At 47.7% G+C, this 18,489-nt stretch overlaps 1 protein-coding gene across 1 annotated transcript; it reads left to right on the top strand.

Moving 5' to 3' along the window:
* Window positions 1-15,673: 15,673 nt before the first annotated feature.
* Window positions 15,674-18,254, top strand: LOC146178448 (solute carrier family 22 member 6-like). The gene is made up of 2 exons (XM_084579974.1): window positions 15,674-16,929; window positions 17,780-18,254. The coding sequence occupies exons 1-2, from the start codon at window positions 15,674-15,676 to the stop codon at window positions 18,252-18,254; spliced, it is 1,731 nt and encodes a 576-aa protein (XP_084436100.1).
* The last annotated feature ends 235 nt before the right edge of the window (window positions 18,255-18,489 follow it).

The raw sequence follows: 18,489 nt of genomic DNA, 5'->3' as shown, positions 1-18,489 counted from the left end.
CACTTTCGGTATAAATATTTAAATACTTTAGCTACCCACTTATTGTCGCCTATTTTCCCCGAGGCATTCTTCATACAATTTATTGATCTGAGCCTCTCATGCCTCGAAAGACGCCCAGCCCATGTCGCCATGTGCTGCATCCTGTACTGGTAGTTTTGCCATGGGCTCCAAGTGCTAGCCTTCCCACAGGTCTTTGACTTATTTCTAACCCTGAACTTCAGCCCTTAAGCACAAAACCACGTTCCCAGGGTAAGCCGCGGTACCATTATTCCTTTCCAAACACTTTTAAATACTTCATATCTGTTGTACAACCATAATGCCTTGTGCTTCAATATAGCGGCATCCCTTCGCCCTAGTTGACTGTTCATGTTTTTTCATGTATACCTGTCCTTCATTTATCCATACCCAGAGATATTTATATTCTGCCAGTCTTTGTATCTCGCTCGCTTTTTATCACTGAAATTGTTGAATACCATCAGACCCGACATAAGGGGGTATGGTAGTGTAAATGAGTTGTGGCTTCAGCTTTATAGCTCATCAGCTGTTACATATTTTGGTGAAATATTGATTAATAAATAGGAATGCCTTTGGCGCTTTTTTTTTTTGTGCATTTTTTTCACAGCAAGGTTTACTTTTTTCTATCGGAGAACCAAATTTTAGGCTGGGGTGTAAATTTAAATGTACCTTTTCTCAGCAACAAAAGAACAGTGTGACTGTGAAACTGCACATTAATTCCACATTATAGTGGCTTTAAATGGAACCTAACAAAATTGCGTTTCTGCGTGCCCCTAAAAAAAAATGAAAAATATTGCCTTCCCTTGACACCAACTGTGGGAGACACCTCCCAGTAAATTTTTATTTTCGGAATAACTCCAATAATGTTAAAATTTTAGGTTCAGACTATTTGTAAGAAATTTTAGTTCAAGTTGAGAAAGTTTCAGTGTAATCGGCCTGATAGGTTTCGAGAAAAGGTACATCAAAGTTCGAAAAATTGCAAAAAAGTGATTTTAAGAAAAACACACTTTTAAGTTTGCGCACAGAATACAACAGATCAAAACGCACCAGTAGTATACGCGCACTTTCTGGCTTTTTTATTATCTTCTCCGAAACCTTTTTTCTTGCTTTTCTTTTTTCAAAGATGTTCCTTGCTTTCTGGTGAATTTCGTAACTCTGCTCGCAACGCACTCCTTTTAGATTACACCTGGTTTGATACCATATGTTTCTAAGACGTCAATTTGTGCACGATTCCCGTCATTATGGTACATACAGCATCACAAGTGGCCAGTTTCAATGTGTCATTCCAAACGAACATTGTTTTTGTGTTTTTGGACTGCAGCATCAGATCAGCTGATTCAAGGGCTCATTGCTGTTCTGTATCCAGCCGTGCAGGCACTTGCTTATAAGGCCAGGCAACGACAAAGTTTGGAAGGGCTTGACTGCTTTCAGAAGAGCGGTTGGCAAGCTGCGTTTATGGCAATATCCGTCGGGATTGCCTTCACTGAGGGCACGATTCTATCCACATCATGATGACACTTCCTTGGGGCACAGTCCAATCAGTAGGCAACTTATGAAAATAAATTGCCCACCACAACCTTTTGCATATTCTCTAAGCTGTTTGTGTTGCGCACATCTCACAACGAAAACCAATGACTTCGTTTCGATGATGATCTTTGAATCGGGCAGCGGCTTCACAGGCTGCCTAGCTGTGAATAGTAATATAATATGTACCTATTTTTTCCTTGCTTTCAGCCACCAGTCGGCTAACCTTTGTTTAGTTATTTCTACCCTTTCAAAGTCTACTTTTCCTCCACTATCCCTAAACCCCAATGCTCTGGCTAAATCTGCCCCTTTGCCTTGAACTATAGGGCGGAGCCCTTTACAGAAAATTATTAAGTGTTAAGCCGTTTCCTCATCCTCTCCACACACGCCGCACAGCACTTCTATCTCTTGTACTTAAAGGGCAACTCCGGTTTTTTTTTGACATTCGAATATTCTAATAAAAAGATTACTGTAGATTCTTCTCTGCGTCCTGACGCATTCTTTAAAATTTGGGCGCCATACCATAATCCGTTCGCGTGCAACACGACTTTTAAATATGCTGTTTTCATGGCTTAAGTTGAGGCTATTTCTGCCGGCAACACTGAGTTTCTGACGTCACAAACAGTATACCGGCGTTACTGTCTACTTCCCGCATAATTATGAAATTGTGAGGGTTATATTGAACTACCTCAGACATTTTATGCAATGCTTCATGATTTCCATACTTTGTTTTCACCATCCAACGCACGTACGCGTGTTTCTCTAATACTGAGTGTGACGTCACCATTTCGTCACCTGGGACGTCGTTTCTGGCCGTGAAAGCAGTTTAGGTTTCGATTTGCTGTTTTTTCTTTTTAAAAATACTTCTAATTGGAATTTCGAAAAACGGATTTTTGCGTTCGAGTCAGGACGTGCCGAGGAATGTAATTCAACCAAAAACACAGAATGATGAAATAACCACTGGAGTTGACCTTTAACTCGGTAAGTCTTAGTCCGCAATACTCCTGTCCTAGCTTCAAACAACAGTGAGCTGCCCCAGAATATCATAAATGTTTTCCTTGGCTATTTCCTGCTTGAAAGTTCTGTACATTTCCAGTGCTGATTTGGTCTCCATTCCTGTTTTCCACAGACCCCTGTCTGTTTCTTTTACCGTTTTCTTAACTGATACACGCTCGAAGAGCACACCTAACGGGAAAGATTCAAATTGCAAATTGTGAAGATGGCAGAAATTAGATTTAGCCATATATATTGCAGAAATGTGCATACATACGAAAGAAATGGTGAAAAAAATGTGTAAACAAAGTCCGCCATATTTAAATACCAGGAGGCGTGGTTTTTGGTACCATTTTTAAATCGATTCGAGCGTTCCTATATATATTGTTCTAGAACACTATAGTTCCTGCACGCTCCACACAGTGTGCAAAGTTTATAGTAATGTAATTAAAAAATAGTTTTTTTTTGGTTGCCGGCTATACCTTAATTGAGCTGAAGGTGAAGCCTGCTGCTTCTCCCTTGTACTTCCTTGTAATATATATATATATATATATATATATATATATATTTAAATCTTCCTGGCTATTGGCTAATAGAACAATGTCCGCGTACATTAATCCTGGAAGCGTTTGTTCAATATCCGTTCCACCTAGCTTATACGAGAGATTTAAACTAAGGTTGTTTTCATGCAGACTCTCCCATATTCTTCATATAAATCACGAACAGCAGATGATTTCATGCTACACGGCCATCAGCCGTTGGCTGACTGCAGCCTGGGCGGTCCACTCAACGAATCTTGATTGCCTTGATTTTAGCCAGCAATCAGATTAGCTCCTGTAAGGCTGCGACGGTCATTTTAGAACTGTTTCGGTGCGCCTGTCGACGAAAACAGCGCATTTGGAGAAATCGAGGGGCACAGCCGACCGAGTCCGCGCATTACCCAGAGCAACCTCAATTATTGCATCCTTGAGAGGCGCGCGCTGTGACCGCCAGCTCTGGAGGGTTCAAACCAAGGAAGTACCGCCTTGGTTCAAGCGCATACTAGCTGACCGGGGGCACAGCGTCGCACGTGATAGTGCTGCAGGTTTGTTTACCAAATGACATATGGCGCATACACATACAGAAGAATTGGCTAAGAATTTGGCAGCAGAGAGTTTTATAGGTATATTTACATGTCCAAAAAGAAGATGGCTGGATGGGTAGGTAAAAATAAACGAAACTGTGAAGTAAATGAAATAAGGAAAAGCCACAATGCACACGGAAGGTTGACACTGGGATTCATAGAACAAGTAATATTAGAAACACTGAGCAAGGCAGACGCTTCAGGGTTTGCACACTCTCTGTCCTCCTCTATCTTCTCAAATGTTGGAATCTGGCTTTTTACAGCGGAAGCATTGTGTGCTGTTGACGTGCCAGCTCATGAAACTGGGCAGTCTTGAGCCTGCCTTTTTTGTAGAAGAGTAATCGCCTGTATCTTTTGTATTTTCAGTATTTGTTTTTACCGTTATATAAAGTTAAGTTTCATCTGTTAATCCTCGTGATTGTCCTTCGTCTCCCCATGTAAGCTACACGTCACAGGCCAAATCGAAGGGCACTTTGTGAAAAACCGAGGTGCAGAAGAAAGAACAACGAACCTGTTTTTATTCCTACAATGAGCTGCCCCTAAATTCTCGTACATATTTTTCTTGAACGCTCCTTAAATATGCCCCGCTTGAATTTTCTGTAAATTTCTAGTGCTTACTTGGACTGCACCCCATTTTCCACAGACCACTGTTTATTTTAACCTTTTCCTTAACCAATAATTCCGAGCTATATACTATTGCAGTTGTAGTATTTGTGAACTTTGAAAAATCATTGTCTGGCCGAAGGAAGAACGAAAATATCAGACTAAAAACAAAAAGCAAAACGTTTTGTGCACTATCCGACTGCCATGTCTCATATAACATGGTGTTGGATTTAGTTAGATCTTCAATGCCCAAAAAATACCTCTACACCATTCGCTGGAAATTAAAAACAGCGCAGTGTCCGCACATGCGCAAAGCGTGGAACAGTAAACACGACACACAGCAAGGCAGAACTAAGTCGCACACGTCATTATATGTGTGGTAGTGTACTTAAGGTATCGATAGCCGCACGTGTTTGACAGGCCTACACTTGCATCGCACACTTCTTCCTGGGGTTCATTTCTGACTCCTGGCGGCATGCAAAGACACGTGCAAAGTCCGTGCTGTGGCGCAGAGGCACGTTGCACATGCGTGGTCCCGCGCTCTCGCCGCAGAAAAGGTGGCAACCGAAGAGGAAGAACACCCGCGATGACGTCACGGGGCCAACGTCCGGGAAGGCGTTCGACGCCTTTTCGAATTCGTACATCCTCCACGCGGCTCTTATGGCAGCCACGCTAGCTTGTAGACCGAGGTCTATGGACGTGTCCGGAAGCGCCGTGCTGGTTCGAAGACAGTCATCGTTGCGCTTGTATACCTCCATACGCGATGTGACATTCCTGTCGACGTAGTCCAGGAAGAGCGCTGCCGCTATCCGCGCTCCCAGGCCGGCGAGTATGACGCCGCGGTGGCCGTTAGCGAGGTACCACGGGAAGCTGAGGTGGCAGGGTGTCAGGCGCCACTTGTAGAAAGCTGTACCGCAATGACCAGCCCACCCGTGATCGTTGCCGTGCTCGGCGGGTTCCCTCAAAGACAAAACTCCGGCTTTTCTCACGTGATCTGCCAGCACGATCCAGTTGTGCAATGCGCTGTCGGTAAGGCTAGGATAACGCGCGTAGTAAGACACGAAGAATTCTGGCCGAGATTTCTCGACTCTCTCGAATATGCTTCGTATGTTATATCCTTCCGACGAAGGCAAGATGCCACCATCCGGGATAGTTTCATTAGTGAGAATAAGACGAAGAAATGAACTGCGAACATTCTCGACCAAACGTCTGAACTCTTCCAAGGATTTTGCAGAACTGTCGAGGAGGATATAATTCAGCACGTGTTCGTAAAATAGATAGGCTCGCACGAAGCAGTACTGTTCCTGGTGGTTGGCCGCTTCGTCGGCGGAGCCGAAGAATGTGTCGCGAATGGTGGTGTTTGTGTAGTGCACTGTCGCCAAGACGCTGAGGAAACCCAGAGCGTCGTTCATAGTTTCCTCTCCCTTATTCTGGAGCGCTTTGAATATGGCGGAGAAGGAGGTCACGTCATAGATGACGACGGCTTCGATGTCGGAGAAGTAAGCCTTGTGGTAGCGCCGTAGGAGCGTGCTCCATTTTTCCGTCGTCACCGCCGGCGCGTGCACCTCCAAGGACGTCACGTCATCCTGCTGCTCCCTGTCGGCGGCGTTCACGTACACTTCCAAGACTCCTGTCAACGCGTGCAGGGTGCTCAGGACCATGGCGCATCGCTCAGCGTCGAAGGTATCCTCAGCGAATGTCTCGTAAGCCACGCGGATGTCTTCCCTGGCGCGGCCCGTTTTCATGTGCTGTCTGAAACGACGTAGAATACGCTGGAACGGCACGTCCAGAGGGAATAGCAGGACACGCCGCCCACCCTCACTATAACCAACGTCTATTCCGAAAAATACGGGCAGAGCGACGCGCCTCGCCATGAAGAACAACGCTGACACGAAGTCTGAATGCTCGCTCCGATTGGGCCACGTGAGGCCACCTTCCGCAAGGACGGCCTTAACGTCGTCTATGGCGACACCATCTGAATTTATTCCGCGACCGCTCCCGCTGAGGCAGGTCTCTAAGTATAACGCTGCACGCCTCACCGGCTCGTCACGCTCAGTCGCATTTTGCTTTTCGCGGATTCGTTGGATTGCTGTCTTTGCCAGCTTCACCCAGTTCGTGGCAGCCGAAGACAGCTGGTGATTCCGTATCCAGGCTCCGCAGGCGTACTGGTAGAAGTTGGTGCACGGACTGGCACCAGTGTCGACGGAGTCGCGGAACAGCGCCTCGTAAGGGTCGGCGCACTTTCCTGTGTCAACGCGGGAGTGGCCAGAACGGCTCTCACTGTCGTTGACGCTGCTGTCCAGGAGGGCATGTTCAATGACGCGTCCGGCCCTGGGGCCGGAGAGTATGCGCCAGGTGATGGTCAGCATGAGAACGCTCACTATGACGATGGCCACTGCAATGGCGGTGGCTCTTAGCAGCATGCGGCCGAACGTGACGCTGCTCGTGGATTCGTCTTTATATGGTATCCCTTGAGCGCTGCGGGCCTGCGATTGGACGGAAAACAAGTACTCTTTCAACAGGAGCTTGAAGCTGTAGAAAAAAAAAAAAAAAACTCGCTGCCACAGGCCGGCACATTACGTATATGCCCCGAAAGGCCTTGTAGTGTTACCTATGGCGCTTCACTGCTGTATAAAGAGCTCGAGCGCACTAGTGAAAGAATAGTAATGAAAATAAGTCGGCAAATGGCAGATTTGAAGTATATAGGTCGCTTGTACCTATCCACCCTGTATGTCTATGAATCAGCACTGGTCAACACAGTTTTCAGAGTGCGTATATAGCCCTTGTGCGTATATCTCAAGGTTTATTCTCGCTGACCTCTAGTTCACTCCAGTATAATATTATAGTACAGAGTATCACACTGGAATGCCCACCACGACAGATCAGGTGACAGCGTTTGGAGGAGCAAAGAGCGCATAACATAACGTTTTTTCTCCAATTGGGAGAGCATACGTACAGTTTTACAGATTCAAATTTTGCGCCAAGCTGTACGTCTTGATCGAGAAGCCAACAGTGACCTCAAACAATGCTCAATCACAGGGCATGGCTCCTCATTTGACCGCTCTTATTAGCACCGCTTTTCAAGCTTACTTTCGTTAAATTTAGCGGCCGCAGTCAGCATAGGCGGCTGGCCCACCAAATCTGGTTGCCGCTAGCGCCATATTTGAGTTGGCGCGGTACAGTCTAAGAAAGGCTTTCGTATAGAGGTTCCCCTTGTCATGACGTTGGTGCTAATGTGGTGTCGTTGCAGGTTAGATTCCTTGTCGGGATTATTCCGGAGTCCTCCAACATGACAGCTTTCCATCTTCTTTCACTTCCTCTTTCCTCCCCTCCCCCCCCCTCATTATGACGCGCCTAGGTGTACACCCTGGCATATACTGCGAATTTTGCATCACCATAAAAACGGTGTTTTTATAAACCTCTCCATGGAAGTTGGCGCGCGGCGTACTTGGCACGCGCTCTTGTTATGCGACCTATTTTATTGTTCAAGGTCTAGTGCCACCTCGAAGAATGCTAGCAGTATAGCGTTCTAAAAATTGTCTACCGGTTTCCCCGAGAAGGAGGAAACAAATTTATTGACTGGGTCAGGTGAAGGGGGAGGGTCGGCGGTCGGGGTTAGGGAAAAAGGAAGACGGTGGGCCCTCAAGCCGCTCTAGATGGTCGAAGGTCCTTGCCCCGAAACGTCCGTATATGGCGCAATTCCGCACACTCAGGCACATGCGCTAGTCAGGGCTTGTATCTGTGCTATTCTGTAGAGCGGTATTCAATTTCTAGCACTATCATAGTTATCAGAGATGCTTACCCGTCGGATACGTTCCTGGAGCCAGCGCCGAAACCGTTTTCCTTTGACAGGGCCCTCAGGCGCTGCCGATGGCTCCGCCTGTTGCCATTGGGTACTGGAGGGCTCCGCCAACTTGGGCTGCGTTTCGGGGCTGCTGCTAAGGCCCAGCTTGCGTTCCGTGTCGGGGTAGCTGCGCCCAATTAGCGCCCAAATCATACACGCCGATCTCTCCTTGCTCATTTGGAGTTGGCGTAGTTATTGCGTTTAACGCGATAACGTTAAAGGCCCACCCTGCAAAAACTACGCAGTAGGCGTGTGTGTTGTCAGTGTTGTGGTGGAAACATGAGCACGCCTCTGGTAGTCAAATAGTTGGCAGGTGACATGGCCGGGCACTTATTGGTCGGTTCCTCGTGTGACGTCACGAGACTAACAGTAATGGAACTCTCCAGGGGCCTTGGAACCCGAATCACGTATGCTACGCCACGCAGGCGCGTTTTGCTGGGTCTGGTTAAAGCGGGAATGTTTATGTCGGGTGGTCTTTCAGATAATTAGATAGCTTACAACTGTGCGCAAACGAGTACGTGTGATATAATAGACGTGGAAATTAGAAGATTAGTGAATATGCGCCGTGGTGGCTCAGTTGTTGAGGCGCTGACTACAGAGCCGGAAGACGGGTTCGAATCCGCGCTGCGCTATGTTAGTGGAGGTTAAAGAACCTCAGCTAGTTGAAATCATCCGGAGCCCTCCATTGCGGAGCGCCTCGTAGTCTGAGTTACTCTGAGGCGATAAAGTTCATAAACCAGCAAAGCCTCCTTGGAAGGGTGGACTGTTAGGGAAATATGTAATGACCCGCTCTTTTTTAAAACCGTTCACCCACAGGGATCATACGTGATGATTCATATCGTTACGACTTTCGTATGCCGAGACCGAAAACCTGTCGAAGATAATCCAATTCCTCAGTTAATCCCTCCACTTTCTCTCTTCCTTCCACTCCGTCCTCGTTTCTTTCCCCACGGCGCTGTTAAGGCGTCTATCGTAAGTGCGGCCCTTACTTGCCTTCCTCACTGTCAATTTATTTAACAATAATAGCACACATTACTGACACGCCATCACATGTAAATAAACTAGCGTTTTCGTCGTTACTGATCGCGGCTTATCGGTTTCAGCGTCCTCCTCAGCACTTTACGCTGAAAGGTATTTTCTTGTTTCTGGAAAACTCAGTTTGCAATACGCGAGTGTATGGTGACGAGCACAAGTCAGCTGGAGCACGGCACTTTGCACTTTACCTCTTCCTTGGGCCAGACAGCAGCACATAATAACGCACACTTCCTTGTCTACTCACCTGCGAGATGTGATGAAAGGCAGCATCAGCTTGTTCGTCAGCTCGCGAACGCTTCGACCCACGGAACCTCTCTTAGACGCCGACCCTGGTATGCCTGAGTCGCCACCAGAAGACATGGTCTCCGGGACTGTGCCGGCATCTGGCTGCGTCGATGAGGGGGCACCCGTAGCAGCCTGGGGCCGGCCGATGGCCGCTTTGGTTGCAGAAGCGCGTTCTTGAGTGTCCTGAGCCGCTTTGGTCTTTGCCTGTGCACCCTAAACGCAGGGCAAGACAGTAATTGCATACTTTCGAGCGAGTTGCTTTGATTTCATCTGGCGATTTGCAATTGAGCATGAATGGCACGCAGATGATAGAACAGATTGTTGACTTTCTGCTTAAAGACAGGCCAGGTCAAGCTCAAATACCTATTGCGTTGAAAGTGCGAAAAAAGGTCAATATGCATGAGAAGTGAGGAAGAAATCACAAATAAAACCGGAGCCAGAATCACAGCCATATATCTTTTCATGTTGTGCGTGTCAGCCTGGACATCACTGCTGGGAGGGCAATAACAAATCTATTTGGGTTAGCTCAAAAACTGTGGTCCCTATATGTAGAGAGGCAGAAAATAGGTGCAATTATCCGGGTTTTCGGGGCTCATTGATATTGGTCAATGTGCATTGAGCTTAGGCTGATATCAATTCGAATTCAACCCCACACGAAGGAATTTTGCCTCTACGCAAGCAGTAGCACTCGCCAATAGAATCCGTCACTGCGTTAGTGGTCGTGCGGGAGCTCGGTGAAGAGACTGCGTGCAGTACTCCAAAATCACTGCACATTTTCCGGACACCAACGAGCTCTTACTGGTAGCCAGATCCCTTTTCAAGTCCTCGTTATAGGTATTCAGGGATTAACAAGTGTACACAGGGTAAGTGTCAGGCCCGCAAGAAATCTGACCTTTCCGACTGAGACTCCACGTTTCGAAGAGTCTGCACATTCCGGAGTGGCCCTGGATTTCGTAATAGCGCCGGCAGCGTCGCGGTTCGGAGAGCCCCCGCGCTTCGCCGAACCTCCTGTCTGTTTCGATGGCGACGCATTTTCGGTTGGTGCTTGCCTTGTCGAACCAGCATCACGTTTCGCCGATGAACCACTGGGCTTCCGCGATCCACCGCTTCTCGGCAATGTCGCCGAGGCCGCGTCTTTCGTGGCTGCTGCTGACTTCGCGGGGCCGCTCACTCTTTTCGGTGACGTATCACGAATCGGCGAACCTCCAGAAAATTTCGCAGACCCTGTTCGCTTTTGGGAGTGGCCGCTCTTCTGCGAGGCAGTCTCCGGCTTTGATGGTTTCACCGGCGCGCTGGCACGTTCCGGAGAACGACCCGACGAGAGCGCAGCCATGGCTTCTTCTGTTCACTTCTATTTCTTCACTGCACGCGATATGCACATGCCTGCTCGCTTTCAATAACCTTTGCTAGTGAAAGATGAATACATTTTTGTGGGGAAGCAATTCTAGCCTAATATTATAGGATATTCAGCTACTTGAATCCGTCGTTGAGTTTCCCTTTTGTGTTTATTTCATAAATATATTTATACCCGCCCTTCGTTTTTTCCCCTATCACCTCCTCGCTCTTCACAGCGCTTACGTAACCATCTTAGCTTCAACCGCATATATGGCAAAACTCGGTCATTTAATTCGGCTGCTTTACCTACAGCAATTAGGCTCTGGAATGATTTTCCTGGAAACGTAGTTTCTATATCTCACTATCATCATCATCAGCCTGATTATATCCACTGCAAGGCGAAGGCCTCTCCCATATTTCTCCACTTAACCCGGTTCTGTGCTAGCTGCATCCACTTGACCCCTGCGAACTTCTTAATCTCATCCGCCCACCTAACTTTCTGCCGCCCCCTGCTACGCTTTCCTTCCCTTGGAATCCAGTTTGTTACCCTCAGCGACCATCGGTTATCCTCTCTTCGCACTACATGTCCTGCCCATGTCCATTTCTTCTTCTTAATTTCCACTAGAATGTCGGTAACTTGAGTTATTTCTCTTACCCACTCTGCACGCTTTCTATCTTTTAATGTTACCCCTACCATTTTTCGTTCCATAGCCCTCTGGGTTGTCATCAACTTAAGTAGAACTCTTGTGGTTAGCCTCCACGTTTCAACCCCATAGGTGAGTACAGGCAAGATGCAACTGTTGTATCTGGCAACATAGTTTCTATATCTGACCCTAGAGAATTTAAAAAGCACTTCTGTATGCATTTATCACTATAGCTTTGTTTCACCGGGATTATTCCGGTAGTTTTAGTTGTTCCTAATGTTGTTTTCGGATGTACCACTGTTTCAGTTATACCTGTTTTTCTTTTTTCATGTTCGCGTTCATGCTCGGTTTCATTCTTACCCTGTTTTGGATCTACACTATGCTCCTTTCATGTATACTTGCTGTGTACCGCTTCCGATGTACCGTTGTACTGGATTATTATTTCTGTATGTTCATTTTTTTATGCCCCCTCATCCAATGCTTTTCGAGGCCTGTGAGGCACAAATAAATAAAATGAAGAAAATATTATTGTGAGAGAGGCACACTTAATGGATCCGATTTGCAGCTGCCTTTCGGATCCTTCTGTGCGTACAAGCACTTAAATACTCAGTAAACCATGTTTTAATTCGTACTCACATAAACTCCTCAAAATGCAGTCGTAAGCTATGAACGATGACGTTATAGATACAAAATCCCACTGTAATCAAGTCTTACTAGGATGCTTGCGTGGCCTTGGGGTTTTACGGAGTGTAACTTGAGATCTAAGTTTCCCGCGTGGTTCACTTCCCTCTCTCCCTCGCATCTAAAAGGAGAAGCGCAAGTTGGGAGCTCCTGCCACACCGAGGTATATGCCCTTGACTGCTCGGTCACAACGCCGACGAAGCGCCCTTTAGCACTGTCGTTTTAGAACATCACGGATCAGTAAGAGTAGTTAGGTGCGCTAGCACCTTGGCTTTGACCTCGGTTTCGCTTCGAAGCTCGGTTTTCAAGGTCAAACAGGCTGAAGACCTTCGAAATCGGTGTCTGGTAGCCTTAGTGGTGCACAATCGAAAACTCAGTTCAGTTCAGTCGTTCAGTCGTGTCCGACTCTTCGTGACCCTATGAACCATATCACGCCACGCTTTACGGTCTGTCACTATCTTCCTAACATCACATAACTTCATCTGCAGCGCCTCGAGGATGCCATCTAACCATCGCGTTCGCTGCCTACCCCTTCTCCGGCGACCCTCAACCTTTCCCAACATCAAAGCTTTCTGCAGCGACTCCTCTCTTCTCATCAGATGACCAACATTAGGGCCGCTTAATCCAACATGGCAGCGCGATAGCGGTGTGTTCTGACACAATGCGCGCAGATGGACATTTATCCAGACGAAAACATTCAAAGCTCAGCGCGACAGGCTGGCACATAAACAGGCGGTTGGTTCGGCTGTGGCTTTGGGAGATGCTCGGTACGGCTGCGCTTCATATCACCTTGAGATTTTATCCCAAAATATTTCTCGCCAACATCGATTCCCAAGTCGTAATTGGTGTACGGCACAACCCGAGTCTGGGTGAGTCACTGATTGTCCCTGCCTGAAGCGAACCGTGGCCTGTTCTGCACCGTACGTATGTGCCACAGCGATGGTGGCTATCATCATTACCGTCAAACAACGCACCGGCCATTGGCCGACGAATTCATGGAAACTTACAAGACTGAGCTGCCTTCTCCTGTCCTGCAGATCAACGTCACATTTGTGCGTGGTGAACTATAAATGGCCGTCCGTAGCGAATGCCTGACTTTGATTATGGACGCCGTAAGAGAAGTGGAAATTATTATTATAGTAATGCATGTGAGTACCCAAAGGATCATGAGCATGGAGCAGTCAAAATTAGCTCGTGTTTTTCACTAGCGGAGGAGAAGCGCCGTGGTCGAGTGAATAGCCGACAGTTCTCAGAAAAGATTTACCATTATGCGACCTCAATGCGCATGGCTTTCGGGAATGAAGGTACACCTACAGTCGTCAGCACGCTTAATCCAAACGCTCAGCAGCATGATCTGGACTGACGCCAGCGCCGCGAAGCGTTGGTCTCTGCTACGTTTGTCGCGAGTGACGATAGCTGGAGTGCAGATTGATATGACTTTTCTTTTGCCGTTGGAGTGAGTGCGGCTGCGATAGTCCCGTGGTCGCATTTCGCTCGGGGCTGCGGTCCAATAAAGGCGCACGGAAAACACATTGCAGAAAATACTCCGTAGCCCTCCACTACGGCACCCATTTCTCTCTATCCTCGCCCCGCCAGGGTGGCGCAGTGGTTTTAAGCGCTCGACTACTGTTCCCAAGGACGCGGGATCGAATCCCGGCCTCGGCGGCCGCTTTTCGATGGAGGCGAAAAGCAAGGTGCCCGTGTGCTGTGCGATGTCAGTGCACGTTAAAGAACCCCAGGTGGTCGAAATATCCGGAGTCCTCCACCACGGCGTCTCTCATAGCCTGAGTCGCTTTTGGACGTTAAACCCCACAAAACCACAATCTTTACATACCACCTTCCTCCCTCCCCTTACGGCGCGGTTCAGGTGTCCACAGAACAAATGTGACATATACTGCGTTTTTCCTTTCCTGTGAACCAATTATTATTAATATTATTATTTGTCTCGGGAGCCCGACGTGGTGTGCGGCTGCTTGTACGACTTTGATGTCAGGCATCAAAGGTTAAGATCAACGAGCAAGCACGCCAATGAAAAATACCTTGAAGTATCTCAGCTAGATTGAAGAATAACGCAGCTTATACGAAGCAGTAAGGCAGATTCGAAGACGCGTATTTCAAGTAACGCGTTCAAGGCATGTCGACGTGAAATGCCTGATGTGAGTATACTGCTCTTGGAGAGTATGAAGTGCCCTCTCTCATAAGTTCTGACTCTGTATTCAGTGTCAAATGTGACAGTGCATCACCGCTTTGTCAGCTACTTCAAGGGGAATAGTACTCACTACTCCGTGTATTGCATACCACCAAGGTACTGCGCACCGGCCAAGATACATTTTTTATCATTTCAACCACACCCTCCAAGATCAGGTTCAACGCTACCCCATCTGAAAGGCCACGAAGTAATGTCCGTGCGCATTCGTGTCTTAAAGAGCGTACTTCATTATCTTCATGGTTGATTAAATTGTGGGCATTACACAGGAAACATTTCTTTTATGAATTTTCATTGAATAACACAGTGCTAATTTCCTTGCTGTTTATTTCGAGTAAAATCGGCAAGTGCCTTTGAACATTTATCTTCTGCAAGTCCTTCCTTTGCGGGTCCCTTCATTACAGGTGATTCATCTTCAAGAACCTTCGCAGCGGGTTCTTTTACAGGTACTTCAAGAACGCAAAAGTACTGTACATACGAAATTAAATTGCACTGTTATATTTACGGCATTTATTATTGCGAATTTATATTTGTAGCAAGGAGGTGTAATTTTTTCCAAGCACTGAGGCTGGTTTCTATCGAACGTAAATATCCCAGAAAGAATGCGCGGTTTGCTTGGTGTCATATGAAGCACTTTTAAAGTTTTTCATGTTGGCTTTTGTAATTGCAATGCCAAATAACTACCACAGGAGGCGAGGTACAAAGTGCAAAGTGTTTCCGTAACTACTATTCACTAAGCATGCAATTCCGCTTCGCTTCCGGAGCTGCCGCTCATACGTTTTTGAAATGTCCTTAAATAAGTGCCGCCGAGAAATTTTTTTTTGAAAGGTTTCATTGTTTTTCAGTGAAGAGTATCTGATGCTTTCGAGTTCAGGAGGTAACCATTTTCATCACCAAAAGAGACGGATGTACTGTGTCTTTCTTATGCGCTTCCAGGGTTTATATCGTTTTAAAAACGTGGATAAACATGCGCTGAAATGAGTTAAATGTTAGTGTACAAATTAAGGTTTGTTCTTTTTGTGCAGCCGGGAGTATGTGTCTTTATCGTCATCCACGCAATTGCGCCGATCAACTGGTATGGATAAAACAGTGTTGAACTGATAAACAATAACGTGCACTTTTCTATAGTTTGTTACAATAATGTAATTATTTCCCCTAGTGGGCAACATTTTCGCCTTTGCGTTTGAAGTAATTTTATGGTAGCGGGCGAGAGCTTAGCGTCTTTTTCTTAACACAGCTCGTGTCTCCAGACAAGCAAGTCTCGTGCGTATGAACTCGAAGCCTTCGTACCGATCTGCATCGTACTGATCTCGTTTTGAGACGCATGACAAAGAGCAGAGCGAGGATTGTATCGTCCATTATTGGTCTCGCCAGGAGCACCAACTATGGCTTTTAAGCCGCCTCGGAAGGACCCAAACAAGCGGAAGAAATCCAAACGCGTAAAGTCGCCCGTTCAAAAGCAAGTACAGAGTGAATCTCAGTTTCTTAGCGGTGAACTAGAGCGAGACGTTTACGCTCAGGACCAGGGCAGCACCGTTTACGGCCACGGGGACTTCCAGAGACTCATATGCTGCTTTACTGTCCTCGCGTTGATTGTACTGCAATGCCACAGCCAGGCCTTCGCCCTGGTGGCACGCCCTGTGGACCACTGGTGCCGACCTCCGCCAAAGTTTGCGGTTCTCTCCGTGGCCGGTTGGAAGAACGTTGGCATTCCATTGGACGAACAAGGACGCTACAGCGAGTGCCTCGCATACGCACAGCCCGGCCACCAGCCGAACGAAACCGAGACCTACGAGTGCGACGCTTGGCACTACGATCCGGCTCGTGCCGCCCAGTCTGCGATACGCTTCTGGGATCTGGTGTGCCGCAGGTCCTGGCTGGTTCAGCTGGGTGACGCAGTCTACATGAGCGGTGCCCTGTTGGTCGTTCCTGTCGCAGGACACGCAGCGGACAACCTCGGGCGCAAGACCATAATTAATATCAGCGTTGTGGTGCTGCTGGCAAGCACAGCGGCCATGTGCATCTCGCGCATATACCCGTTCTTCCTGCTGACGAAGTTCATTAGCTCAGCATGTGCCAGCACAATCTTCGTGGTTAGTCTCATTCTGCTTTATGAAGTGGCTCCGCTCACCTACCGCGTCTTCTACATCAGCGTATCGTGTGCACTGGCCGCGCTCCTGGCGGACGTGCTGCTGTTCATTCTAGCGTCGTTCCCGTTGTCGTGGTCTATGCTGCAGATGGCCGTCCTCTGTCCAACGGTTCTGCTCGCTTTTAGTACCTGCGCAGTGCACGAGTCCCCCGTGTGGCTGCTGACGGTGTCTAGAATGGACGAGGCGCAGGCAGCCATGATCAAGGCTGCCAGGATGAATAACATGAACAGAGAGCAAGTCAAGCAAAGCATGCAGAGAGTCAAGACGGAGCTGTCCATCACGAGCGCCAGCACAACGGCCCCGATCGCCGTTCAGCATAGACGCCATCAGATCGCCCGCGTGTTGATCCTGGCGTTCACGATGATGCTAGGCTTCTACAGCCTTTCGTGGAGCAGAAGGTTGCGCAAGGGCACCACGATTGCTATCGTGGCGGTTATGATGTCCGCGCCTTCGTATGTCGTCATGTACCTGGTGCTCACCTCCTTGGGCAGGTAAGACAACGCCGGTAACTGGTTGGCGCCAGTCATGGAAATAGTTCATGACCAAAAAATTTAAAGGAAGGCGTGACTTTGGATTGAATGGGTTGTGTATTTCCCCTTTCTAACGGGTGGACAATAAAAGTCCTGGCAAATTTCTGGCTGTATACGTGGCAGCGTGTGTCCCGCCGTGGCATGAATGTCACGAACGCCATTTATCTTGACAGCCTTCTAAACTAAAGGCCAAAGGGGGATTCTAAAGTTTGTTCTAGCCACCGTCAAAGAGCTACTGGTTTTCTAATGGGTACGGGTACATGCATTCCGCCTCAGGCACTCTGTTTTCGCAGTGGTGGCACATTAGGAAATGAAGCAACCCGGTAATGAATTTACCTGCTTGGGGACCCTGAAGTTATTGCACGCATTTCAAATGGTTTTCTGTTTTATAAAACCAGCGTCTGGTATATGCTTAGTGTTGTACGAAGAGTGTTATCAAATCGTGATGAGTGATATGAACTCGGGTTTCGCGCAAATGGTAAGAGACCTGTGCTAGCCAGAAAGCTGTACGTTTGACTGCCGTGCTCTCGTAGCAGATAAGTGTTTCTAGCTATTTATCAAATATACTGTCTTGCGCTCTAGTACTCAGTGAAACAAGTAGGCTTGTTTTTAGGGTCGTGAGGTCGGAGAACGCTATTCTTAGCACATAAAAATGTGTTGTCAGGTTAAGGGTCACCGAAAAATTCTGATACTATCTTGCCGAAAGATGCTGTCTTTGAAATCGCCGCGTTGAAATACTATACGCACGAGAATACTTGCCGAAAAATTCACCCTGTAAAGTATGCAACGATCCGCATACATGACCGCGCAGACTTCAGTTCCTCCTGGTGGTCACGGCTCTGCTGGGCGGTGCCTGCTCCCTGTGCAGCGTCGCCATCTACGCCAAGCCCCGTCTGGTGGGCGATGTCCTTCTGGTGTTCGCCCAGAGCTGCGCTCGCGTGCTGGTGCCGTCTTCTTATCTCTACATTGCAGAGCTTTTCCCCACAACTTTACGCAGCCGGGTCATGTGCGGCGCCTATGCGGTTGGTCGCCTGGGTGCTATGGTCGCATCGGCACTGACCCTGCTTGAAGGTGTCGGCCGTGCGGACCTGATGTTCGCTATTGTGGGCTCAGCGCTGCTAGGATGTGTCCTGGCGATTTTCGGCCTGCCTGAGACAAGCCATGGCCTCACTGATACTCGCCTGGGGGAGACCGATAAGGACGTGCTTAAAGCCATGCAGGATACTTTGAGTACGACTCACAGACCAAGATCTATGCTCACGAAGAAGGCAAAGGCGAAGCCGTAGTGCTTAAAGCCTTCCACCAATTGATGGGGCAAAATATTCGGGGATGAAATTTGCCGTAATATTTGCGGTTTGTAAGCGCACATCAGTGACTTAACTTCTATATTTCTTTTGTCTTATGTCGACGCTTGCTTTTTTGCTGTCGGTATAAGGAATTATGCATTAGATTTGCTTGTCTGAGAGACAGTAACATGTTCGTGTGGATTGAAGGTCTATGGCTTAGTGACACCTTCTCTGC

Source organism: Amblyomma maculatum, chromosome 9 (genome assembly GCF_055883805.1).
Source record: "Amblyomma maculatum isolate TAMU_Amacu chromosome 9, ASM5588380v1, whole genome shotgun sequence".
Lineage (NCBI taxonomy): Eukaryota > Metazoa > Arthropoda > Arachnida > Ixodida > Ixodidae > Amblyomma > Amblyomma maculatum.
This window is presented reverse-complemented; position numbering and strand designations above follow the sequence as displayed.